Source organism: Lineus longissimus, chromosome 17 (genome assembly GCF_910592395.1).
Source record: "Lineus longissimus chromosome 17, tnLinLong1.2, whole genome shotgun sequence".
NCBI classification, from domain to species: domain Eukaryota; kingdom Metazoa; phylum Nemertea; class Pilidiophora; order Heteronemertea; family Lineidae; genus Lineus; species Lineus longissimus.
In genome coordinates, this window is record NC_088324.1 from 9,134,340 (window position 1) to 9,158,631 (window position 24,292).

At 42.7% G+C, this 24,292-nt stretch overlaps 3 protein-coding genes across 8 annotated transcripts; 1 reads left to right on the top strand and 2 right to left on the bottom strand.

The window, feature by feature from the left end:
• Positions 1–1,273: 1,273 nt before the first annotated feature.
• Positions 1,274–14,876, bottom strand: LOC135501302 (ER degradation-enhancing alpha-mannosidase-like protein 3). Of its 2 annotated transcripts, XM_064793347.1 has the most exons (19): positions 14,678–14,876; positions 13,971–14,016; positions 13,622–13,722; positions 13,237–13,276; positions 12,717–12,829; positions 12,339–12,492; positions 11,920–12,054; positions 11,412–11,615; positions 10,656–10,865; positions 10,289–10,372; positions 10,027–10,151; positions 9,615–9,777; positions 9,071–9,231; positions 8,582–8,653; positions 7,111–7,331; positions 6,584–6,813; positions 6,337–6,382; positions 5,937–6,116; positions 1,274–5,494 (listed from the first exon to the last, which is right to left on the bottom strand). In XM_064793347.1, exons 1-19 carry the CDS (start codon positions 14,782–14,784, stop codon positions 4,560–4,562), a joined length of 3,327 nt encoding a protein of 1,108 aa, XP_064649417.1. In that variant the 5' UTR covers positions 14,785–14,876; the 3' UTR covers positions 1,274–4,559. The 2 variants fall into 2 exon arrangements, with proteins under 2 accessions (XP_064649417.1, XP_064649418.1); XM_064793348.1 differs by lacking the exon at positions 8,582–8,653.
• Positions 14,877–15,143: 267 nt separating this feature from the next.
• Positions 15,144–17,518, top strand: LOC135501327 (putative peptidyl-prolyl cis-trans isomerase dodo). The gene is made up of 3 exons (XM_064793384.1): positions 15,144–15,219; positions 15,612–15,800; positions 16,351–17,518. Exons 1-3 carry the CDS (start codon positions 15,162–15,164, stop codon positions 16,569–16,571), a joined length of 468 nt encoding a protein of 155 aa, XP_064649454.1. The 5' UTR covers positions 15,144–15,161; the 3' UTR covers positions 16,572–17,518.
• A 291-nt stretch (positions 17,519–17,809) lies between these two features.
• On the bottom strand, positions 17,810–22,512 carry LOC135501180 (L-proline trans-4-hydroxylase-like). 5 transcript variants are annotated; one of them, XM_064793078.1, is made up of 8 exons: positions 22,433–22,512; positions 21,326–21,354; positions 20,783–20,864; positions 20,241–20,322; positions 19,773–19,975; positions 19,360–19,580; positions 18,722–18,873; positions 17,810–18,298 (listed from the first exon to the last, which is right to left on the bottom strand). In XM_064793078.1, exons 2-8 carry the CDS (start codon positions 21,330–21,332, stop codon positions 18,188–18,190), a joined length of 858 nt encoding a protein of 285 aa, XP_064649148.1. In that variant the 5' UTR covers positions 21,333–21,354; positions 22,433–22,512; the 3' UTR covers positions 17,810–18,187. The 5 variants fall into 5 exon arrangements, with proteins under 5 accessions (XP_064649148.1, XP_064649152.1, XP_064649151.1 ...); XM_064793082.1 differs by lacking the exon at positions 18,722–18,873 and adding an exon at positions 18,917–19,068; XM_064793081.1 differs by lacking the exon at positions 22,433–22,512 and adding an exon at positions 21,680–21,856.
• Between the last annotated feature and the right edge of the window lie 1,780 nt (positions 22,513–24,292).

The following is a 24,292-nucleotide window of genomic DNA, read 5'->3' on the forward strand; positions in this document are numbered from 1 at the left end:
CTATGGCACGGGATGCAAGAGTCTCCCTATTAATAAAGACAAGAAAACTCTAAGTCAGCAACCCCGCACCCCCCCCCCCCCCCACCCCCCACACCCCCCACCCACCCACCCAATGCCTTGGCACCAAGACCCAAGTTTACAACTGCTCAATGGCACATCCATAGCCTAGTGTGAACGATATGATCTTACTCTTGCATTTCCTGTGAAAACGTGGGATAGCCTACAATAAACAGAGTAAGATCAAGCTAGTGGTAAAGCCAACATGCTGTCGCTCGACCTTGCCAGGGATTTAGAAAACCTTTGACAAACACTTATGTTAACACACTTAAGTGCATGTCACAACCAACCTGCGTCATGCAAGTTGTCTTTGAACAAGCGGGGATATTGGTCAAGGAGGTGCTGCCCCCTATATTTGATATGCTGAACTGGATATCACCACAGATAACCAACTGCGAGAGTGCTATGTCCCGGGAATCTGGGACTCGCTTGAAGCGCAGCTGTAGGAAATAGTTTGGAGTCCAACTGGTGGTCTTCAGACGGCACTTATGTCTTTATGAGTCCACGCTTCATCATTACTTACTTACTTCATGACAATAACACAACCTAAAGCCCGTAGCACACTAGCCGCCAACTTCGGCGTTCACAGGCGTTTTTTGCCGCATGAGTCCTGAACGCCTGAAAAATCCCTAGTCTGCTACGAACGGCGTCGGGCGAACGCGACTTGCCGCAACTAAACGCCAAATATCTAATATGTTTGATTTTCGACGCTTGTCGCCGCGTTTGAACGCAAGAAGAGGCCAGGTGTGCTTCGGATTGCCGCCTGAATTGGCGTCGGCGGCGAGGCTATGGCCAATCAGTATGCGTCTTGACGTCACATGATTTCAAAATGGCAGCCTAAAGTCAGTTCGGCAAACGTCAAAGTGGCGGAAAAGACGCTACTGGACGCCGATTCTGGGCAGGTGTGCTCTGACCGGGCTCCACTGGCCGCCAACTTCGGCGTCGAGAGGCGTCAGCTGAACGCTTCTTGTCGCCAAAGTTGGCGGCTAGTGTGCTGCGGGCTTAACCCATCCTGATTACCTCAGGCCAACACTCGTCACGTCTCTGAACAAGCAAAATATTGGTCCAGGAGGTGCTGCCCCCTATACTGAAGAAATTGAAACACTTAACCAACTGAAAGAGTTGCATTGCCTGGCATTCTCAAACAAGCTTGAAGCACCTGAGAGCAATCATTAATATCACAAGCCCATTACCAATCAAAATTAAAAGCAATGTGTGTTTTATTGAATAATTTATTTTATCAAGATTTTTTGAAAAGCGTACTTAGAAGTGCAGTTACATCATTATAGTCCCAAACCCTCAGAACTGCAGACTCTGACCCAAAACATTTTGGCAAATCTCACTTTTGCAAATTTTGAAAAAAATCTTTTGGCGGTCACAGCCAACAAAAATGTATAGAGTCACAGTATCAACTTGATATGGATACATGATAAATGTGGATGCTGCTTCCGAAACCTCAAAAGAGGAGACACAGAAGTTTCATTTTTTCTCAACAAAAGGTAATGGGGACCATCTATAAAGTAGGCCCTATGTGTACGCATCGAAACCTTAATTTTCAGACCCCCCCCCCCACCTGAAAGGAAAAATAGTCTGCCATGTACAGGGAAAATGTGCATTTGCATATTTGCCAATTATCAGACTTCCCCTTGCATACAAAACATGTGACCCATCACAGCAAAACCAGGTGCATGCTGCTCTGCACTGGGCAGGTTTTAAGACCGTTTGTTCATTTCACTGTTGCCTGCCTTTTATGAACTTGGGGTACATCAATTTATCACATTATCTCGGCTCATCTCCAGTATCATATGAACCTACATGAACACTTCGGACGCAGTGGACCAGCCTCCTCTTGTTGCCCGGTACAGAGAGGAAAGCAGTCAGGATGACAAAATTGACTGCATAGGAGTCTGGTCTTGCTGCAACAGGCCACATACAATGGAACCTCCCTTAGCGGACACGTCTCTATTAAGAACAACCTCTCTATTAAGGACAACCTCTCTATTAAGGACAACCTCTCTATTAAGGACAACCTCTCTATTAAGGACAACCTCTCTATTAAGGACAACCTCTCTATTAAGGACAACCTCTCTATTGAGGACAACCTCTCTATTGAGGACAACCTCTCTATTGAGGACAACCTCTCTATTAAGGACAACCTCTCTATTGAGGACAACCTCTCTATTGAGGACAACCTCTCTATTAAGGACACTAGTTTTAGTCCCAAATTGGTTGTTTTCATTTAGACACTGGTCAGTCCCGAGTGAGTCTTTAATAGAGTGGCTCTATTGTGTATGGATTGTCCCATTATTAGTGCATTCCACCTTAAAAACCACAGGGTTTTATACACTAGTACTCTTTAGGTGGGTACACCATGGAAAAGTGCCAAACTATGGTATAAAGCAGAACTCCTCAACCAGGACTATAATGTCAGTGAACACAAAAAATCAAAAATTTCCAAATTACCATTTATATGTTATTCTCTTGTTTGATTAGGGCAGAGCCCAGGCTCTATTTGAGAAGTTTGACTTTATTAAATTCTATTTGTTTCTTCTTTTTGTGCTAAGAAAAAGCATTTGAAATGCTATAACAGGTACCAGCCAACAAACAAAATACTGAATATAGTCAAGCAGACCCTGGAGACTAGGTGATGACCGAACATTTGATGCAACTGCTAACATATCAGCATATCTCTACCAACATCAACCCCCCCCCCCCCCTGAAAATCTACCAACTTGAAACCCGACACAGAATTTGCCTTTTCAAAAATGCAGAATTAGTCCATACTAAAAACCGAATTTGGAGTTTTTCATATTCAAAAAGCAGATTTAGAGGTGTTTTGGGGATTTTTAGCGTTTATTCACGGAGGAATGATTTTAAAAAAACGGATTTTTGAGGCCCCTACACATGCCACAACAAACAATGATATCAGCAGCCGCCTAATAAGCGAAGTCACTAAACTAAAGGTCAGGAATCAGCAGGACTTTGGAAGTCGCGCTCCAACGATAAAAATGCATTCATAAAACAAGGATAAGAGGCAAAATTAAAGCATCTCTATAAACAAAACGCTGTCAACAAAGATTTCGGCAGAACATGAGGTCCATGCCAGACAGGCAAGGATCTCTAAATGGTGTTTTGTTGCCAAGAGGAGCCATTCTACCTAGACACCCACCAAATCGACTATTGTCCCGTCTGGGATCCTGACAGCTGTCCTAACCAGTGTCATTTCTGAAAATAGTTTTGCTGTACATTCGGCCACGAACCAGCCAGCACAGCTAGTTCGTACTATTTTTGTGAAAATCTCTGATCTGGCTGGTCTATTGTAGCGTCTAATTGGCATAGTCGAATCAGGTTGCCTCGAGGAGCTTGTTGACTGAATTGGCAACAACTTATGGTTTGGGGATCCTTGCTAGACTGCATACACGTACAGATGAAGATGAAGTAATATTTCTCCTCGACCTTACATTACATTGTAATGGACAGTGCTCCAACAACATGATATACTTCAGTTCTAAAAGGAAGCCCTTCACAACAAAAAGTGTACATTTCTATCTTGAGGGCCTACTCACAATAAATTAGGAAGCAACTTCTTCAAACAACAGTTTAAAGGCCTACGCCATTTATATTCGCTGTACTTCCTGGTGGCACAGGTAAACAGAAATAAACATTGCCATGCCGAAGTTTTCATTCATGCAAAGCTGCAACTTGGCAGTAACTGTATATCAGCCTACACAACGGCCATATGCTGGATTTATCTTCAGTACATATTAACACAATCAGAAATGTCATCTTCCAGTTCATTTTTCAAATCTCTGAATAAATGGAGTAGGCCTTAATCAGTTTATGCACCAGATCATTCAATGCTCTGAATCAGAAGCGTCAGAACTGTCGGCCTCCTGAGTATTGCCCCCCCCCCCCCCCCCCCCAAAATAAACAGATCAACTTGAGCTGTCTTGTTCAAGCACTCTACTCAGAGACATGCAAACACGGCAATACCAAATTAAATGCTGAGAAAACACAATTTTCTTATGTGTTTTCCCAAAGAACCTGATTTAGTTTTCCTGAAAATTAAACTTTGGCAACATTCAATGATTGCCGCAATCATAATTTTTGCCCACAATTTTCAAACTCAGTACTTCAAAATCTGCATTTCTCTTTTGCAATGCAAAATTGCTGAGAAAACACTGTCATCTTGCATCATTTTGACACCAAAATTGTTCGCGATGACATCATTTTCACATTTCACATGCAAAAGTTGTTGGGATAGATTCTGAAATGAAACCTTCAATCTAAACTTTGAGTCATTGTTTAACACTTCTAATGTTTTTCATGCAGAACACAAATACTAGACTCGCTAATAAAACAAATTTCACAGCAGACCTTGCCAGCTATGGATCCAATAACCATACATACCATATTTTTGGTGAGGGTACCGGAACCACATTTTATTATTAAACAGACCCAATGAATGAATGACATAATGACATTGACAGCAGTAATATTTATCACAGTTCATCTTTGGCATTTGAGCGTTGATCTCCCGAATCTCCTGTCCTTGAATTTAAATTATTACTATTATCTACACTATCGCCACCTATATGTTGTTCATGATCACTAGTCCGATCGTTTACAGTTTGTGAACTTGCACCGTCCTGATCTCGAGGCGCTCCCCGCCCCCCAACAACCCCTGGAACTTTTGGCATCATTTCATTCGGTGATACCCTATCCGTATCCGTCGGCGTTTCACCGGATTCTTCCTGCGTAGCATCCTGCCCCGATTCTCCCGGAGGAATGTACATGACACCATTCTCTACGATGAATTCCCCGTCTTTTAGATTCTGATTGTCTTTCGCTTCACGAACCCACGCACCGCCGTCGTCCGGCCGGACTTCTCGATCCTCCTGCAGTTCCTTCTCCGTCGCGTAATGCTGCCTCGATTTAGCATCATCGTTAGTAGCAGACGACTCTTGCCGGCCGTCGGACACCTTCGGAATAGTAATGGTCGCAACCGCCGCTTCAATCATACTCTTCACGGCGTTAAAATAATCGTTATTATACGCCCCCATGTCGAGCACCTCCCCCTGCAACAACCCCATCAACTCTTTACTCAAATCGCCCAAATTCGCATCCTTCGACGTCCGCATTAATTTCTCCAAATCGACATAAACATGGTGGTCGTCATTTTCCGTCTTTTTAATCCGCAGAATACTTTTGTCATCACTTGGTTCGATTTCCTTCTCCTTGATTTCACGTCCGTCCCCGACCGTCTTGATCTTGATCTGCACCCCGCCAAGATTGATCGTTGTGACACGTTCGCCCGAGGTTTGAGATTCCGTCTCCTTCGTCGAGGATTCGGGAACAGATTCGACCTTGACCTGAGACTCCTGAGGAATGTGAGAGCGACGCGATTGCTTGCCTAACAGTTCCTTGACAACAGTTTCTGGAACGTATAAGAGTAAACAAGTCAGTTCAAGAACTAAATATAGATGAAATACAATCAATAAAAGGCCTACTCTCTTCAAACAAATTTAAAGTGAACTAGAATTTGAAAATGTTGCGTGAGTGTGTGATAAATATAATTTTCCACAATGCTATTTTGTAGACTAACATACAAATACTATAAGTGCCACTTCAATTCTTTTAAAGAGGCGCAGATAACATGAAGTGCATGTGCTCTTGGAACCTCCTAATGGAATCTTTGTTGAAGCTTATTAGAAAATAGTATGTCCTTGAAACTGCTCAGGTTTATGAATGAGAGCTTGTGCCTGCCTAAACATGCACCCTTTGCCTTTCAAAACTCCCCATTTACATGCAAGCATATCATGATAGGTTTCCTTTCAGAAAATGCACTGGGCAGAAAACTGAGGTGAATCTAATTTTACCTTGTGGTTTAGGATGATGCGATAGCAACACTTGCAGAACGGGTGTCTGCTTGATGGCTTCATGGAGCTTGCGCCCCTCTGCTGTGAACAGGAAGACCATCGGGATAGTGATGTCATGTTTCCCGTCGCCTGACATGGCGAAGAGTAATGATGCGGTACTGCTGCTGTCTGGGTTATTGTCTGGAAGATAATGATACGTGTTACCTGATAAAATATAACGACAGTGCTCATGATAGCGATAATGATAATGAAAGGATAACTTTTTGATAGCATAATTGTATAGAAATGAAAGGATGTTGGACAAGACTGGACTGTATCATTAATTGATTGATAAGACTGACATCAATTCAACAGTATATGTCCACTAGGCTTGTTGCCTTGGACAGGACACCTTACTTACCAACAACAATGCCCCCTATACCACCATGTTCTTGGATCTTTCTTGCCTAGAAATCATAATAATTGAGACACATTTAGACAGTGAAAAGTGGTATTACTATAAGGCCCTATAAGTCTTTTAACCTCCTCTGTAAATTGAGTTGACAAATTTTTTCAACGTGGTTCTTATTTGCACAGAGATGAGCTATGTATATTTGCCAAAATTTTGGCCAAAGACCCTGATTTCCTATTGTAAAGCAGGCACCCACCTTGTCTATGAATAGACACATTCCCCGCTCAACGACGACAATCTTTCCCTTCACATCTGCGGCGTTGACAAACTCTCCACAACCGCTATAAGGATCACCGACCACGACCTGCCCGATCACGCCCTCAGAGTTCATCAGCTCCATACCAAACTGGGCAGGCCCCGCGGAGAGATGAATGCCACCGAAAAACGGGGGGCTGATTAACTGCACTGAGCGAGGTTCTTGTTGTGCTGTAAGGAGGAAATAAAAGGTTTGTAATATTCATGAATTTAGAATACAGTAGAACCTCTTTATTAAGGACACCCTCGGGACTGACAAATGCTGTCCTTAATAGAGAGGTGTCCTGATTAGAGAGGTCAAATTGAATGGAAACAACCAAGTTGGGACCAAAACTAGTGTCCTTAATAGAGAGGTTGTCCTTAATAGGGAGGTGTCCGCTAAGGGCGGTTCCACTGTAATTCTTACTAGAGCTTGCACTTTTCATATTATCGGGTTGTTGGGAGAGACTCCCGCCTTGTATAACTCACCTTGAGGCTGCGCCTGTGTCTTCGAAATCTCAATCATTTCCTGCATAAACAACAACCCATCCTCTCCGTCTTCTACAGACACTGCATCAGCCGCTGTATGAAGAAGCTGGACACGGCCATCTTTCATTGTGATTATCCTGATCCCCATACGTTTCAAGTCATCCAACTGGGCCTTGTTGCCAGCGATGAAATCGTGAGCGCGGAGACGTGAGACACGGGCACTGGAAAATAACAACAGGCATCAGGTTAAGTCTTGAAAATGAATGAAACTGAAACTTTATTGCCTTGGGTTTTTCTATATTCACTTTGTCTTAACTGTAGTACAACTTTGCGAGGTTTTTTTATCATCTAAAAAGAAATGCTTTCGTCGGCAATGACAATGAAATGGAACTGTATAAATCACAACAGGTTGTGGAGTGCAAATAACTCAAGCTCAATGTGAAAGGCAAAAACAGTGCAGTGACAGTAAATTCCTAATTTGCTTCCTTAGTGAAACTTATTGCAGGGGTCTTCAAATTTGATACATCATTTGGGACACACCCTGTGTATTTAGGGAAATTGAGAGGCCTGCTGCATAGGAAAACTATGCATCTAAAATTACACGTTAAATTGATAAAATGAAATGTCCTAACCCAAACTACATCTACAACAGATCTTTCATTTCCAAGTGTGAAAACAACAATAGACTTTAAGCGCTCTGCAGAGGAGTGATTTTTGTTGCTGCAACTTGCAATTATAATAGCTGCTATGTGTGACAAAAAGATCTCTTATCTACCGGTAAAAATCACAAGCATCTGCAATGACCACTACAACCAGCAATTTTTGTTGCATGTGATCATGATCCTCTGTCACAGCGATTGATATTGTTTGTTTTCAGGGCACTTTACTAAAGCATTGAAAGCATGCACACCACAGAAAAACAGAAAAATCTCAAGCAGCTGATGTGGTGTAAACAAAACAATAGCTATTCATACAAAATGAAGAAAAACAAAGGAAAAACAAAAACACAATAGCAACAAATTAAAGGATGAAGTGTGATAATTCGGTGCCAACACTTTACATTAAAACTCCAAAAATGTTTTGTTTAATTTTTTTACAATTGAGAAAAATCAAAATTTCTGATTTTTTTTCTCTCATTGATATACACTGGTTATTGTCCTCATTAGACATCTTTTACAGCTAGATAGATGTCTAATAAACATCAACTTGTAATGTCTATTAGATGTCTAACAGACAAAACCTGATTTTCCCTGTGTACATGTATATGTAAATGATGGCCCGACATTGTCATTATCTCACACAGTTCCTCCTTTAATTGGGGTAGTCAAAAAATTACAAAACTTTTACGGACTCAACCCATGGGCTCACACCTCAACTCAAAATGCCGTAACTTTCCTCTAGTACCCTAAGACTGACTTTGATAGCTAAATTCAGTTGAGTTCATGTGCAAGGGGCAAAAATGGGGTCTTACGATTTAGGTTTTTTAAGTGGTATGATGGTGGGCTGACTCTTAATCCTGTCTTCATAAAGCTGATCTGGGGACCTAATGGAAGATATACATCATAAACAGTTTCTAAATTTGCACATTTCAATTTGTTTATTCATCAAACATTCACGAATGGATCTGCTCATTTCCATTGGTAATGATGACATCAGAATTGTGCGAATATTAAGGCTTGAAGCATATGGGCAATAAAAGGAACTGCTATTCGATAAACAGCACATAGACAACAGTTAACAGACAACCAAAACAAAGGCATTTTTTGTTGCGCCTCCTGTCACTCTTGAAAAGATAGAAGTTGCCTGTGTGCGCTCTATTCATGATGTGCAGATCAGTGATATGGTAGCAAATTTCATGCAGACAGAAATGGCCCAAATGATCAGAAACGGATGCAAAATATCAAAAACATGATGCGGGGAAGTGAAAAGAGATGCTTTCATTAACAGTTATTTCACTTACTTTCGGGGCTTTGGACAAAGTTTCTCCACAAAGTCTTTGAGCGGGTTCCTGATTAGCTGAGCATAGTGCAAACTTCCTGGGAATAACATCTGCGTGCTCGGGCAAGATCTTTCAAAGTTACTGTCGTCTTCAAACATGGCTGCATTTGTTGTTGCCGGTTCCTGGTGAAAATTAATTGTAGAAAATTAATTGGGGATGAATTTTGAATCGAAATCAGGAAGAGCCTCATAGTCTAGTTGTTGACACTGCTGGCTATCATGCAATAGGGCCGGCGTTCGATCCTGGGGAGAACCCAGAATTGTGTTTCCTTTTCATCTTATTAAACTTAGAAACCTTAGAATCGAGGGCATCTCTTTTTAAGGCTTGGCTTCTCAAAATATTGAGAATTCAAATATTAGTGACATGACCATTTATTGGAAACCTCTCGCTGAGCACTTTTTGATGGTACCATTTGTACAAAGATCAATTATATAGTCACATAAATTTGTTGAATTGTGTCGAAGTATCCCCCCCCTTGTTGATGCTTAATAGAGGAACACCTCACCTTGGTAGAATTAGCAGAATAATTGTGCATAGAGAGTGTTAGAGGTAGAAGATGGGCCTCTGTGGTAAATACGTAGTCATCGATGTCTAGAATCACGTCTTCCTTTTCGGCAAAGAGCAGGTAGAGATACTTAAACGTTTCGGCGAGCACATACGAGTCCATCCTGGGGAAAAAAGTCAAAGAGAAGAATCAGTTCCCAAACCGATTGATAAACCGATTGTGTATTTAAGACGATTATTCGTTAGCCAGAAGTTTTTTTCTCAAAATTTGGTACCCACAGTAAGTTTCATCATTTCATAATGAGTCCATCATCTGAGCTTGACCTGTAAAGGATAGAGCGACGACCAGCCAAGATGATGCTAAAAATATTTACATATTCATGGAAAACACCGAGAAAATAGCCAATGCTTACTGATCGTCATGATGTCCCGTGGTGACGTCCCGTATTGAGGCAAAGCCACACGCCACCCTGGCGTGTGTGTCGAGGTTGTTGAGTACGTTCTTACCAACCTCGAGATAATGAGGATCACCTGTCGCCTGAATACATAAAGCATCATATTGATCTACCACAAAAATTACAACCAGGGTGAACTCGGGACATGATAACGTAACAATACTGTTCACCGCCTTCCTTGACTATGTCAAGTGTACACTTGTAAATCGAGAAGTCTCACCTTAAAAAGGAAGTAAGTTGACTCCAAGAACTCTGGCCTGAGAGGATGATGAGCCCAGTGGACACGGAAGTCAGTTGTGAATGCCTGAAACGGATTGATCACATCATCATGAGAGCTCAATGTGTGTTCGATCTGTACATAACAATTCACAAATCGAAACAAGATTGGAGTCAATTCAAACGTTTTTTAGGACCGACTGCAATGTTGAAGGTGTGATTTGCAGCCAGAGTGCTGATGGCTTTAAGGTCTTGAGGGAGGGCAGCTGTCGGCCAAATCGATGGAGGCAGCAGTTTAAGACCAGTGTTGACAGGAAGACCGAGTGTTCTCCACTTCAAAATAGCGACGAGTTTAACGTTGCTGCACTCACCTCTGGCAAGAAGTTGTGGCGCTGGACCACCTGATATAGCATCTCGTGAATCTCTATAGCCGGCTTGATGTCGCCCTTCAGAACTTGGAGACCAGGCCAGAATGCCAGTAACGAGTCCATGAAGTTTCTGGAGTTGGTGTTCGGCCGATGCATGTGGACGTCGACGAGCAGCGGACCCTGACTGATGTATCTCATTACAGCATCATAATGCTGAAATATGAAAAAAGGATTGAAGTTACAGAGAAACATATATCCCTCCAGTCGACATCAAGTTGAAATCTCTAGGCCTTACAGTTCAGAACTACCCCACTGTTGACGGATGGAGGGGCAGAGACGCCATTTTGAATAGTTATTTTATCAGCACTGCTGACTTTCGTCAGCTGAGCTAAAAATTGGTACGAGCATTCTAACGACAGTGTTTGTTTAGTTTTATGAGGTAGGAGGCGACTCTCTCTCTCTATCTCTCTCTCTCTCTCTCTCTAAGGTAACATGATGTTGAGGACATCAATAGTACAAGCATGTTACACCCTTGCTTCCGGTCTTCCGCAGCTTCCACAGGGTCTCCACCTACACCTCGAGAGGAGGTGCACATGTATTGAGAAAGGCAGGCTTGCTAGGCCTAGGATGGAGTGGAGTGAGGCAAGTTCGACAAGGAGACTCATCTAGTCTTATGCCAACATTGTTGATCGAACCAGGGACTTCATGACTGCCAGCAAGACACCGGAGTCAATGGACCACCGCGGCACCTCAACCTACCTTATTAAACCTATCCAGATAAGTTTCGTCCCCCAATAAAATGTACGCCTTCAACAGATATTCGTAATACGAATCGATTCCCGCACCTACGCCACTCTCCCGACGAACCCAGTCGCCGTTGTGGATGTTGATGACGGACCCCATCAGATCACTCGAGCGATGGCGCTGCTGCCAGAGATAAGATAATGCTTTCTTGGCTTTTTCCTGGAAAGACAAATTGAAAACCATCTTAAAGTTATCTCTACTCTTTAAAAGAGGTGCGCCAGTATACTCCATGCACTCCATGATACCGTGTCGCGAATACGGGAGACTTATACCTATGCTTACCTCAAATACATGAATACCTGTAATCGGGCTTAGCGCAGCAACATCTAAGATGATGGTGCCAGCACATGCCGCACAGGTATCCTGACCCTTGCCAGCACTCAAGATTGGCTCCGTGACACCGACAGTAGTGATTGTCACATCGGCGACGGATACTGTCAGGGAGATTTTTGATCTTGCTTACCTCAAATACTTGAATACCCGTCATCCGGCTGAGTGCAGCAAATTCTAAGATAATTGTGCCAGCACATGCTGTACAGGTGTCTTGACCCTTGCCAGCACTCAAGATCGACTCTGTGATACCGTGTCGCAAATTCACCTGAAATGGAAACGACGATAGATTACTATGGCAACAGCTAAAGCACAAGTTGTTTCAAAAAGACCTTCCAACACCCAACACTCCTTCTTTTGCAGATTTGGTTGAGACTCACAAAAAGATATCTAAGATGTGACACCGATACTGTATTCATATTCATCTTAAGTTTTCTCATCAATAGGCAAAATGCACTTCAGATAAGCGATTATAAAAGTGACCAGGTAACTGCAATGACCCCTGCAGACAAGTGATATTTATTGCACGCTACAAGAAAATAGCAATCTTACCCTTGGATACGGAATACCAGTCGTGGTGTTGAATGCTGGGAGAAGACGATAACCGACTTCCTTAGCCATATTGAGCAACTCGTCAGCATACCAGTCCATCCCGATTTTCTTCTGTTTTAGGAAGCGTGCCATTACATGACCCCCGAGTAAACCCCTGAGAAGCACAAATAGTTCAAAATGATGAAAGATGAAGCCAACTTCTTAGCCACATTTCACTGTAACTCGTCTACATCCCAATTTTCCTCTGTTTTAGGTAGTGCACCGTCAAGCTAAGCCAATTAGAGTCATATGTCCTGAAGTCCCAACTATTGTACCGGTAATCGAGTTTTGATAAGACGCACTTGAGTTCTAGCCTAGGACTGAAAGACAGACACTTACCCTACAATCCTGATGTTTGTTTCAAACACAGACACAATGATGTCGCTGTCGAACTTGACATCTCGGATGAGGTACCTCACGGCCTTGTCAAACTCTTCATGTTCCCCGAGAATCTGAAAATACATGGCGTTGGAAGGGAAAGGATCCTACAAGAACAATTGTACTATTTTTTAAAACCTAGACTAAAGGGTGGTGGTTCTAAAGGGATTTCCTAATTTTGGTGTAGAGAGATTAGAATAGGCTTGCAAGGTTCTCCACGGGGTTTTCTCAAAGTAGGGTGGTACCCTCGATATTCAAGAAGTTTTGCCAGTGTGCAACTCAAGGTAGGGTGGCCAGCAATTTAAGTCAAGATGGCCCTGGAGGAATCTTTTAGAGATTTTAGAGCAAGGTAGGGTGGCTGCTTCCAAGGTTAGGATGTAAGCTGCTAGGTAGGGTGGGATGCCCTAACAAATGGCCTTGTGGAGAACACTGGTACGGTTTAGAGTGACAGTCACAGTGCAACAAAGAGGGCTTGACTTACCACCAGCGAGTCCAGGGAGTCGATTAAAGTAAGGGAAAAACTGAAAAGAAACGAGAATAAGGATTTTTATTTTCTATTTTGCACGCACAGCAAGCTTCAAAAGTTATATGTTTAAAATCGGAGTGGAGCAATGCGTCACTGATTGATCAATAAAAAGATCATTAGACTCTGAGCACAGATGGTTGTAATCAATATTTCACGAAATCACCACATTTGAAAAGTTATCAAGCGTACTCCTGTATTGGTCGTGTTCGTACATGTACAATGTAATCATGAGTTTTATTCAATCTTGATTCAATGTATGTAAAGGCTACATCCATGTACAATGGTTTTCCAAGGAACATTCCATAGGTATGTAACCCTGTGGAACATCTGCAAAACTTACTTTCCAAGAGCGTCATCAATGTCGCCTCTGGACGACTCTGAGCCACGATAGCGCCCCTTACAACTGATCGGCATTAACTCATCGGCTGGATAGGCATTGTCCTGAAAGTGAAATAAGATTTCATTCCGATTTTATTTTGGCCTCCCGTCTAACACAACTTGCTAAACATGACGTTCTTCAGCTTTCAATCCGAACTTGTTCTTCTCAAGGGATTATATCTCCTCCAAGAAAGGAAGTGCACTTCCACATGTCACCATGACCAGGTGCCAATTGGGTTAACAGTGCTAGGGACTCTCGTCTTCAGCCAGTCCTATGCCGATTTAGAAAGACAAAACATAGGCAAACTTACCATGTAGCTCTTGTAGGCATGGTGGAACATTTCCAGCACCCTTGCCCTGAAATGATAAAAGTGTAATAAATTAATAATGATAACAGAACAGGTAAAAAGATGAGGTAATTCGTGTCATCTGAGACAGAATGGATGGAGTGTCACAATCCATAACAGACACGTCTTGTTGGTGAATGAAGTGTCACAATCTAGAGACAGAGATGTCTTGTTGGTGAATGAAGTGTCACAATCAGGAGACAGAGACATCTTGTTGGTGGATGAAGAGTCACAATCCAGAGACAGAGACGTCTTGTTGGTGAATGAAGTGTCACAATCCAGGGACAGAGACGTCTTGTTGGTGGATGAAGAGTCACAATCCAGAGACAGAGACGTCTTGTTGATCGATGAAGTGTCACAATCTAGAGACAGAGGCTTTGAACAGTCACCTCCGACTCAGACAACTGGTGTGATGACGATATCAACGATCGAGAATGCGTCGGGGGGGGGGCAAAACTTCAAAACTGATGCCGTCTTTGCTGAGGGAGGTCGCCCTTTCCCTGCATAAATCATCACGTAAGATATGCCCAGGACAACATCTAATGATTTTCCAAGGAGTTCATGATTATTCTACTCATAGTACATGTAGATGTACGTGTAGATGTAAGTATGTTTGTAGCCTCTGTGCACTGTGTGCAGTACATTTTGTACAGCTTTGTACAGGGACTCACTTCAGCTCCTTCTTTTCGGTTCTTGTCATCCCGTTTGCTGGGTGATCCAGGACAAATATCACAACAATCGCCAAGACCAAAATGGTCTTGGCTGTATAATCTTTCATTCTGATCAATTGTAAATAGAATTTAGAGTGACAAAGGTGGAAAAATCGGAGGAAAATGCCATGATTGTACGTCAACTTCTACCAGAAAAGTTCATGTTTACAACCCAAATCTCGCAGTCAACGTGGCAAGGAACGAGAACGGGTTCACTCTAATTTGCAGAACGGCGAAATGACAGAATTCCCAAAGTAGTTATAACGGTCTACTAGGTATGGGAAATCCTGCTCAGATACAGATTTTGTCGCTAAATCAGCTGTGTCTTCATCCTGGCATGTATAATCATCACTCCAAATGCCATTTCACGACTAAGATTTGGCAGAATCCAGTAAGCCTTCGCATGCGGCAGGCTTGGAATCTGTGACCGAAACGACAAATCAACATGGCGGATTCTGAAAATTTACCGGAGGGTTGGGAAAAACGGAAAAGCAGTTCTACCGGTATGTGACCATTTATGTTCAAAAGATGTTAAGCAAGAAAGAGCTGATAACCATATATTCATTGAGTCCAAAGAAAAACGGATTTCACGCGTCGATCTTTTGAGAAATGTCTATCTGAAAAATGGCCCATTTCTGTTGCCTGCAATACATACCCAATGCAGTACAGGTTACCATGTACCTAAATTCGCCAGTCCCCATGGTCAGTCTCAGAATATAAGTCGGCACAGGGCCAGGGATTTTGCGACGAAAGAGGGGTATCACTCTCCGTATCTGACTGAGGCACATCCACATGCCGTGTATAACCAAGCATTGGCAGTAAGTTGGCAGTTCACACACCGCCCGGTACATCCTAGACCTAGGCGTCTTTATGCAAGCTCCTTTTATCATTCCAGGCAAGGCGTACTATCTCAATCTCCATACCAAGCAGAGTCAGTGGGAGGTTCCCACAGAGCCAGCAGGGATGGGCAAGCAGGTAAATTGCTGCCACCTATTGGTCAAACACTCTGGGTCTCGCCGACCGTCTTCTTGGAGACAAGATGTGATCACGCGGAGTAAGGATGATGCACAGAGCATTCTCATCGGTGAGACTTTGATTTTGATAATACAGTAGAACCTCTCTAGATCAAGGACACCCTTGGGGTTGACAAGTGCTGTCTTTGATAAAGAGGTGTTCCAATTAGAGATGACATATTGAATGTAAACAACCAGCTTGGGACCAAAACTAGACTAGTGTCCTGGTTTGACAACTCTGACTGAGATGAAACGGCCTCCTTGACCTTCGTACTGGTCTGTCAATTTCAAAATTGCTCAAAATATGTAGTAAAGTCATTTTACTACTATAATTATTGCCTTGCCTCCACCTCTGAATGAGATGTCTCGTATCGTCTGGGACTCAGTCCCTAATGTACACAGAGGTGAGACGATCCCAAATGCAGTGTGTGACTCTCTATGTCTCCCTGCCTCTTTCTTATTTGGTTGACAAACTTCCATGAACAATGACTTGAACATGTTGAATAGAAAACTTCTTCTTCTTCTGTGTCTGGCATTTTTGAGATGGGTGCTAGACAGTCGGTCCGTTTTGGTATCTTAAATTCTCCATTCTAAATTCCCTCTAAATTTATTTACTTTCAGGGTATATCGACCGAATCAAGCGAGGCGAAATTACATTTGAAGAATTGGCGTCAACAGAGAGTGATTGTAGTTCAGCACGAAATGGTGGATCACTTGGGTTTTTTGGACCTGGTCAGATGCAACCTGCTTTCGAACAAGCGGCTTTTGCACTGAAAGTTGGAGAAATGAGCGGAATTGTGGACTCTGAATCTGGACTTCATATTATTCTGCGTACTGCATAGGCAGTTCGAGATATAGTTTGGGCATTCATTATTCAACAGAATTACAATTTGACTTTGTCGAGGTTCAGGCAGAGATATTTGGGGAGATTTTGTTGAAACAATATGCCGGTTCAGAACTTTGGTTGGAGTTCTTTTATGTGGCATTTGCTCTTCAAGAATGACCTATTATTTTTATCTGATGAAGAATGTTTCTAAGTACTTACCAATACAAACTGTATTCCTCAACTGACTTGCATCATCAGATAGCAAAAAACTATGTAAGTAGTGTAGTATTGAATCAAAGAAATACCTAGTTACATTTTACTTGTGCATTTTTGTGAAATGGAGTAAAGTTGTATTTACACTTATACAGGAAGGAAATGTCCATAATTATGTTATTTGTTATGTAGGGGTAGCAGGTGTACATACTAAATGGCGTAATGCGGCCAAGATGTATGATGGTGGACAATTTTCCATCTGATAGGCCTTTTCGAAGAAGACGGATCAGAGTCCAAACAAATCAAATGCACACAATTAGAACAAGTCAGTAGGCCTAGGCAAACTTCGGACAATGCTATAAGCTGCTGCGACCCTTCAAGGTGAAGCGCACGACTGGTCAGCACCCAAACAAACTTCTTCTAAAACATCGATTAAAATTGACCACCCGGAAAAGATTGTTATGAGGGTCGTATTTAACTCTTTGGTTTTGGGGGGGGGGGTTAGAACACCCAGATCTGTATGAAAAACATGTTTTTTGTCAACGTCTGGAGGGGGTAGTTGTCCATCTAAATGTGGCTCTGATTGTTGTCCAACTTGTTACTGAGGATGTTCAGATACCTCTACATATTGCTTTTGTGGTTTTTTCTCCCATTTTGTATTTGTAATTAAGATGATTACTCCGAAAACATCTTATGTGTTCAGTTTGTCCATAGTATTGTGGCAAATAAAATGATAAGGTTACATGCTGATTTTGTAGTTTTCGTCAGTTAATGATTCTCCCAACTGCGCCTTTTGTCATGTTGATATATATCAATGAATGAAAGAATGCATCCCATCCTGAAACATCCTGGAAAGAACTTCTAAGAAGTGTCAGATAACAACACAACAATGTCACAATTGCCGTGTGACCACATGCTATACCACAGATTCCAAGTACTTGGATGTTCGACTCTCGATTACGTCACTACCAGCTAGCTTAAAAGGCGTACTAATCTCTAGTAAGCCGAAAATCTACAAATTACGAACAATAATACTTTTGTCCAACAGTCTTCATAATTTTATTATATATTCCAATAAATTATATGAAATAAGACACTTTCAATTTTCTCTACATGGTTACATGAATGTAGCATAACCACTGTTTACATTTCCATGCAGCTTGAGCATGTTGAATACAGAATTTCATATACAATCACTGGTATAGCTGCATCGATGGAGACAAAAAAATCTGAACTAAATCATCTGAATGCAATCTATTAGCACCACACTATCAAATGACAGCAATCACCAAAACCACTTCATATTTAAGGAACTGATAACAAACAGGAGGTATTGGTTGTCTCACCAAACACTGGGTGGGGCTAAAATGCAGACCAAAACCAATACACCTTGCTGGTATCTTTCAAGCCTTGCGTTTTTCACGCCTTATCCTTTGAAACTTTGATTGTCTTATCATCCTTTGGATTCATGAAGTCTTTACCAGTCATGTCCGTCATCGTGGTACAAGTCCTGATGGCACTGTTGGGAACCTAAAAAGACATATCTCAATTATTAAAGAGTAAGCACATCAGAGGGACGTGCACTACTTTCATTAACTTACATCACAGACTGTGGCGGATTCAAGAACTCGGGTGCGGCCCCAACAAGAGAGCACAGAATGTACAATTTTGGAAATGAGGGAGGGTCTGGGGGCCCTTCCCTAAAGAGCCAATTAGACACAGATGGGATGGACAGGTGAGCATAAACGCAATGCGAGGAATGAATGGTAATGTGACCTCACCTTCGTCAGTGGTGTATGTACTTGAGATGGTGGTGTGCAGGGTCATTTGATGCTCTATTGTAAGCCCAGAGGAAAGCCTATGGGTGGAACACTGTTCTGAGTGCTCTTGTGCAGCAGTTTGTATGAACCCAGGAAAGACTGTGAGAGCAGTGTAACGGCAATGTGATCTCACCTTTGTCAATGGAGTATATTTTGGATGGTGGTGTTCATATACTGGGTCATTTGATGCCCTATTGTAAGCGCAGAGGAAAGCCCACCGGCGGAATTCACTGTTGTTCTGAGCACTGTTGTGCAGGAGGTTCGAGTGGAAGAACAGGGCGTCACCTATGGAAAGGAACGGAAGTGGATTAAGACATTATCGACTTACTTTTTTGATTGGGGTATACTGCGGACAATGATGGACATAGACTGGGTCGTTGGACGCCATGTTGTAGGCGCATAGGAACGCCCATCGGCGGAATTCACTGTTATTCTGGTCACTTCGGTGAAGTAGGTTACAGTGGAAGAATAACGCATCCCCTGGTAAATCAAAAAAGTCATTTTTTCTGCGTGCAATGAATTTTACCTACTACTGATGGCCGATAACAACTTTGATTCGACGGTTGATTATATTTTAAGCTGATCCCTCTTCTGTTTCCTTAATAAACAACTGCAAAAGTAGTTAACATGATATAGTTATCATCATCATCAGCATGTCCCGCAGCCATGATTAGTTATGCATGACCAAAATCCTGCGAAAAAAAGATTTTCGAGTTTGAATGGGAATCTTACTTGAATTTAATAGACTACTGATCGCATTCACAGACTCACCTGGGTCCATCTCCACGTACATTAGATCCAACTTCTCCTTCAAGACGTTGACCCGTTCTAGATCAGCACCCGTCTGCCCACCAATCATCACATGTTCGATGCGGCCACACTTGTGCGAGCCCTTCAGGATTTGGAGGCAACCATTCCTACGATCGGCCCTGTCAACAGGGATGAAGGCGGTCAGCATGTCGGGGAAGAGGCAACCATTTTTGTACCAGTACCTAGAGAGAAAAAGGTTTATCAAAAACCGGAAACGCCAGTAGCGGCATACGAAGAAAAGCAACAGTCTCTAAAAAAAATCATTAAAAAACCCCACAAAAACACTTAGAAAGTGAAAAGAGGTGTGAAACTGCATGAAATGACTTGGCCCTTGCCAAGGTAACTATCACTCACAGACAGATATATAAACATACCCATAGTCTTGATGCCACACAAACTGTCCCCCAGTAAAAGCTTCCTTCATCATCAGCTTGGTATGATAGTGGTACACTTCGCCACCGAGCAATTTTTCTGATGTCGTCACAACTTTCTCGCATCGCCCTACCATCCCGGTGATGTCATTTCCCGGGTGATTCCACAGACACATCTTACTCTTCCTATCTTTTCCATCATTGAGCTGAAAAGGAGAACATCATTGAATTCAGGCGTGGATCCAAGAGGGGGGAAAGGGGTGCGCGAGACGCACACACCTCCCTTATTCAAGAAAATCTTTGAAATTGAACATGAACTTTTGGAGCACCCCAGGAATTTTGATGAGAAATGCAGAGCACGGCCCTCTTCTTCCGGTACCTTGATATTCCCCTGGAGTGTCTTCTGTTACAAGTCACTTCAAACAACTTTTTTGAAAGACCTAACCTGTAGAGGGATTATCCTAGGCTCACCTCAAAAGCTTGCTTCAGCATTCCATCATCTGATTCTACAGCAGTTTTCAACAGGGATATTTCTTCAGAATCCAGAAGACCTCTGAAAGATTGTTACCGGAGTAAGAAATTACTTCACCTTCTCTGTAATGTGGACGAATGTATATATAGAGGCTTCCTCTCAACTACTGTTCTTCCCTAGTCGGTTATTCTTCAGATAGATCTAGATTATCTGACCAATTTGGCAGAGGTAAGTCTCGAGAGCATTATCAAGCACAACTGTTCTCCTTTATGCATTTTGGTCAGGTGGGCCATCAGACCAAAATTCTTGACCAAAATTTCTTACCAGTTCGGAGCTGAGGAATTAAAACTTCAACCTCAACAAAATCCAAGCTTACTACCAAAGCAAAATTGAGTGGCAAACAGTGTCACAAGAGAGATCACAACCATATTTTTTACAAACTTGTGCAATTTTATGCCACCTCTCCTCTGCATTGTGCTGAAGGCAATACTATGGTCAGTCCTGGGTGTTCTTGATGGAGAGGTTTTCACGAATGTCTTACCTGACTATGATGAACCCATCATCTTCAAACTGTCTCTTGATGTCATCAGTCACAGAGAAATCTTCACTAAACTTGAAGTCAGCTGAAAATGACAACAAATAATGAGTGCACTGTTGTAGTTATGCCCCAAGGCAAAAAGACATATTTTTGGGATGAAAGACCAATGTTTTGTGTGAATGCGATAAAATAACCCGCATCAAAAGGAAAGCAGACCATGACTGTGAAAGGAAAGAGCAAAGAAAAAGAAGAAACAATAGTAATATCATTGGTAGATCAAAATTGAAGAAAAGAAGTTTTTTAAAAATTTAACCCAAAGAAAGAAAAAGAAAAAGAAAAAGAAGAAACAATAGTAATATCATTGGTAGATCAAAATTGAAGAAAAGAAGTTTTTTAAAAATTTAACCCAAATCAGGCGAAGGCCCAAATAGACGTATACACTGTTTATAGGGGAAGCAGTATGGAATGAGGTCACTAGAAGGTCACTAGGAATTTACACAACAAGTAACAAGTAACAAGGAGAACAAGGCGATTTGGATTCCTTACCAGGCATTGTGTGGGTGTTACTTCCGAACCTGAAAAAATTAAACAGATGGGAACCTTGGTGGTCCATTGAAAAAATTACCATCAGCCCTCCTCCCTCCACAGTCATGAGACTTGAGGCAGTCGCTTAGTCATCCGTGCACCATGCACCAGTCGTTTCATTCTAAACCTGGTCAAGATACAGTCGTTTAGTTAATATCATACGCACTACTTGATGAATAAGCGACTACATTAACTTTATAAGCGTCATATTTTCACTGTTGTCACCTCCCAACACCATCAGCACTTACAGTGAAGTGTCTTACCCAAGGCACTCCACATAAATTACATAGAAATAAAAAAATCTGTCAAAATTACACAGAGGTTGGTTGTTACGTAGGCTGTCCTGTCATCTCAAAAGTTATTAGTGGTAACCTTGGTGTAATTTTTAGGTTGTGTCAAGGTGTTCCCAAACTGACCAAAATAACCAGCTGACAGAAGGTAGTTGTTTCAGAGTTTTTAGGTTGTGTCAAGGCCTTCACAATCTAAATAGATAAGCAGTTGGCAGAGGTCGATTGTTTCGACATCCCACACGGACAGAAAGTTATTGGCATTTTACCAATCGCAATTGCAGTTGCCTGTACCATGAGAGAAGATGGACGAAATCGTGCGATGGCCTTTATGATTTTGCTTGGGTTGGGGAGTTCCTGGGCTGGGCTGATATGGGCAGGCATACATTGGGTCAGTACTGGTACTCTTGGGGTTGAGAAAGTGTTAAGTTAGGTGTAGGTGTGGTCCAGCAGCGGCTGGCAGGGGACATTTTTCTTGACACTTGCTTGGTCCTGCTACAGCTTAAAGTGCTGTGGTACAGCCTAGAAGCAGTGTCATCCCTAGCGAAATCGGGCAACGTTTGTGAGTTTCGTCCAAAAATAGATCTGTTTACACACAAATGTCACCACTTTGCAGGTAGGCTACACGTCGTCAACGGGTCGGACGTCAGTTCGCCAAGAAAACCGAACGAATTGAAGGATTCATTGAACTCGTCAACACATCATTAGTGTAGTTCAACTGTTCCTAAATAAATCACTTTGGTATATACTGATATAGAGAGTTAGATTACAATTAACTCACGTTAAAGTTTGAGTTCCGGGGAGGTAGCGCTGTCAGTACGTTGGTTTCGGTGCGCACTCACCTAGCTGACAGCGAGCAATTAGTACACTAAGATTTCAGTGATTAACATAATAGTTGCAAGTTTTTGGCGTTTTAGACTCAAATTTCGTGCTATAATAACTACGTTGTAAACATAATGCTCAAAATTGATTCATGAAAAAGGTGATAGGGCAATATTAAGCAAGCAGTAATGGAAAAAAGTGTAATTTCATTAACTAAATATTGTTTTTAGACACTATTACATTTTAGGCCTACTTTTCCGTAAACCACGAGACCAATCAGTCCAATGCATGCCAAAAAAACACCACATATGAGTGAGTCACGGAGTATACAATGTTTGTAAGATAAAGAAAAGTTCGGTCTCTTAGGCTCGGTGGTCTATATACTGGGGTCCGTGAGCGTTGACAGTCTAGTGGCGCGGCCTACGGATAGATCGAGAGGGTGGTTTGGGGTTCCGACGACGGTGCTCGCATGCATAATTGGTCGTATCCCCGAAACCTTTACAAAAACAAAAAATCTGGTGGCATCAATCCAATGACGGTAAAGGAATTGACGGTGAAGGATCTCGCAGCATAACGGATGCGCATCCGATGACGGTGAAGGAATTGACGGTGAAGGATCTCGGGGCATATCGGATGCGCATCTGACGGTAATATATACGCATATATTTATTTTAGTTTTATACTATTATGTAAGTGCAAGCTCTAGTGAGCTCATACGACTGACTGACAGTCCTGGCTGCTCCACCGTGCTGACAACATGATGAAAGAGATGAGACAGTCACAGCCAGGCCAAATCAGTCTTGGCTGCTCTGCCAAGTTGTTAACATGTTCAGAGAGATGAGACAGTCAGCCAGGCCACACCAGTCTTGTTGGCTGCTCTGTCAAATTGTCAGCATGGTGAGAAAGATGAGACAGTCACAGCCAGGCCGATGGCTGCTCCACCGTGTTAACAATATGATGAGAGAGATGAGACAGTCACAGCCACGCCACATCAGTCTTGGCTGCTCTGCCAAGTCGTCAACATGGTGAGAGAGATGAGACAGTCACAGCCACACCGAATCAGTCCTGGCTGCTCCACCTTCTTGACAACATGATGAGAAAAGATGAGACAGTCACAGCCAGGCCAAATCAGCTATATTGGCTGCTCTGCCAAGTTGTTAACATGGTGAGAGAGATGAGACGGTCACAGCCAGTCAAATCAGTCCTGGCTTCTCCACCGTGTTGACAATATGATGAGAGAGATGGGACGGTCACAGCCAGGCCGCATCAGACTTTGCTGCTCCACCGTGTTGACGGCATGACGAGAGAGAAGGGACAGTCACAGCCAGGCCGAATCAGTCCTGGCTGCTCCACCGTATCGATGATATGGTGAGAGCGATGGGGCGGTCACAGCCAGGCCGAATCAGTCTTTGCTGCTACGCCGTGTTGGCAATATGGTGAGAGAAATGAGACGGTCACAGCCAGGCCGAATCAGTCTTTGCTGCTCCACCGTGTTGGAAATAATGGTGAGAGAGATGAGACAGTCAAGGCCAGCCCAAATCAGTCTTTGCTGCCTCCCCGTGTTGGCAATATGATTAGAGATATGAGACAGTCACAGTCGGCCGAATCAGTCCTGGCTGCTATACCGTGTTGAGAAGGTGAGAGAGATGAGATAGTGACCGCCAGGCCAAATCAGTCTTGGCTGCTCTGCCAAGTTGTCGACATGGTGAGAGAGATGAGGCGGTCACAGCCAGGCCGAATCAGTTCTGGCTGCTCCACCGTGTTGACAATATGGTGAGAGAGATGGGACGGTCACAGCCAGGCCGAATCAGTCTTTGCT

What these genes read in the sequence shown, in the direction of transcription:
- LOC135501180 (XM_064793078.1), bottom strand. An exon ending in GTACGTGGAGATGGACCCAG is followed by an intron (nt 18,874 to 19,359) that starts GTGAGTCTGTGA and finishes TCCTTTCCATAG; the next exon opens with GTGACGCCCTGTTCTTCCAC. An exon ending in AATATACTCCATTGACAAAG is followed by an intron (nt 18,299 to 18,721) that starts GTGAGATCACAT and finishes ATGTCTTTTTAG; the next exon opens with GTTCCCAACAGTGCCATCAG.
- LOC135501327 (XM_064793384.1), top strand. Translation starts at nt 15,162, where the DNA reads ATGGCGGATTCTGAAAATTTACCGGAGGGTTGGGAAAAACGGAAAAGC. An exon ending in ACGGAAAAGCAGTTCTACCG is followed by an intron (nt 15,220 to 15,611) that starts GTATGTGACCAT and finishes TTATCATTCCAG; the next exon opens with GCAAGGCGTACTATCTCAAT. An exon ending in TGCACAGAGCATTCTCATCG is followed by an intron (nt 15,801 to 16,350) that starts GTGAGACTTTGA and finishes ATTTACTTTCAG; the next exon opens with GGTATATCGACCGAATCAAG.
- LOC135501302 (XM_064793347.1), bottom strand. Translation starts at nt 14,784, where the DNA reads ATGAAAGATTATACAGCCAAGACCATTTTGGTCTTGGCGATTGTTGTG. An exon ending in ACGGGACATCATGACGATCA is followed by an intron (nt 9,778 to 10,026) that starts GTAAGCATTGGC and finishes TTTTTTCCCCAG; the next exon opens with GATGGACTCGTATGTGCTCG. An exon ending in TGTGTCTATTCATAGACAAG is followed by an intron (nt 6,383 to 6,583) that starts GTGGGTGCCTGC and finishes TATGATTTCTAG; the next exon opens with GCAAGAAAGATCCAAGAACA.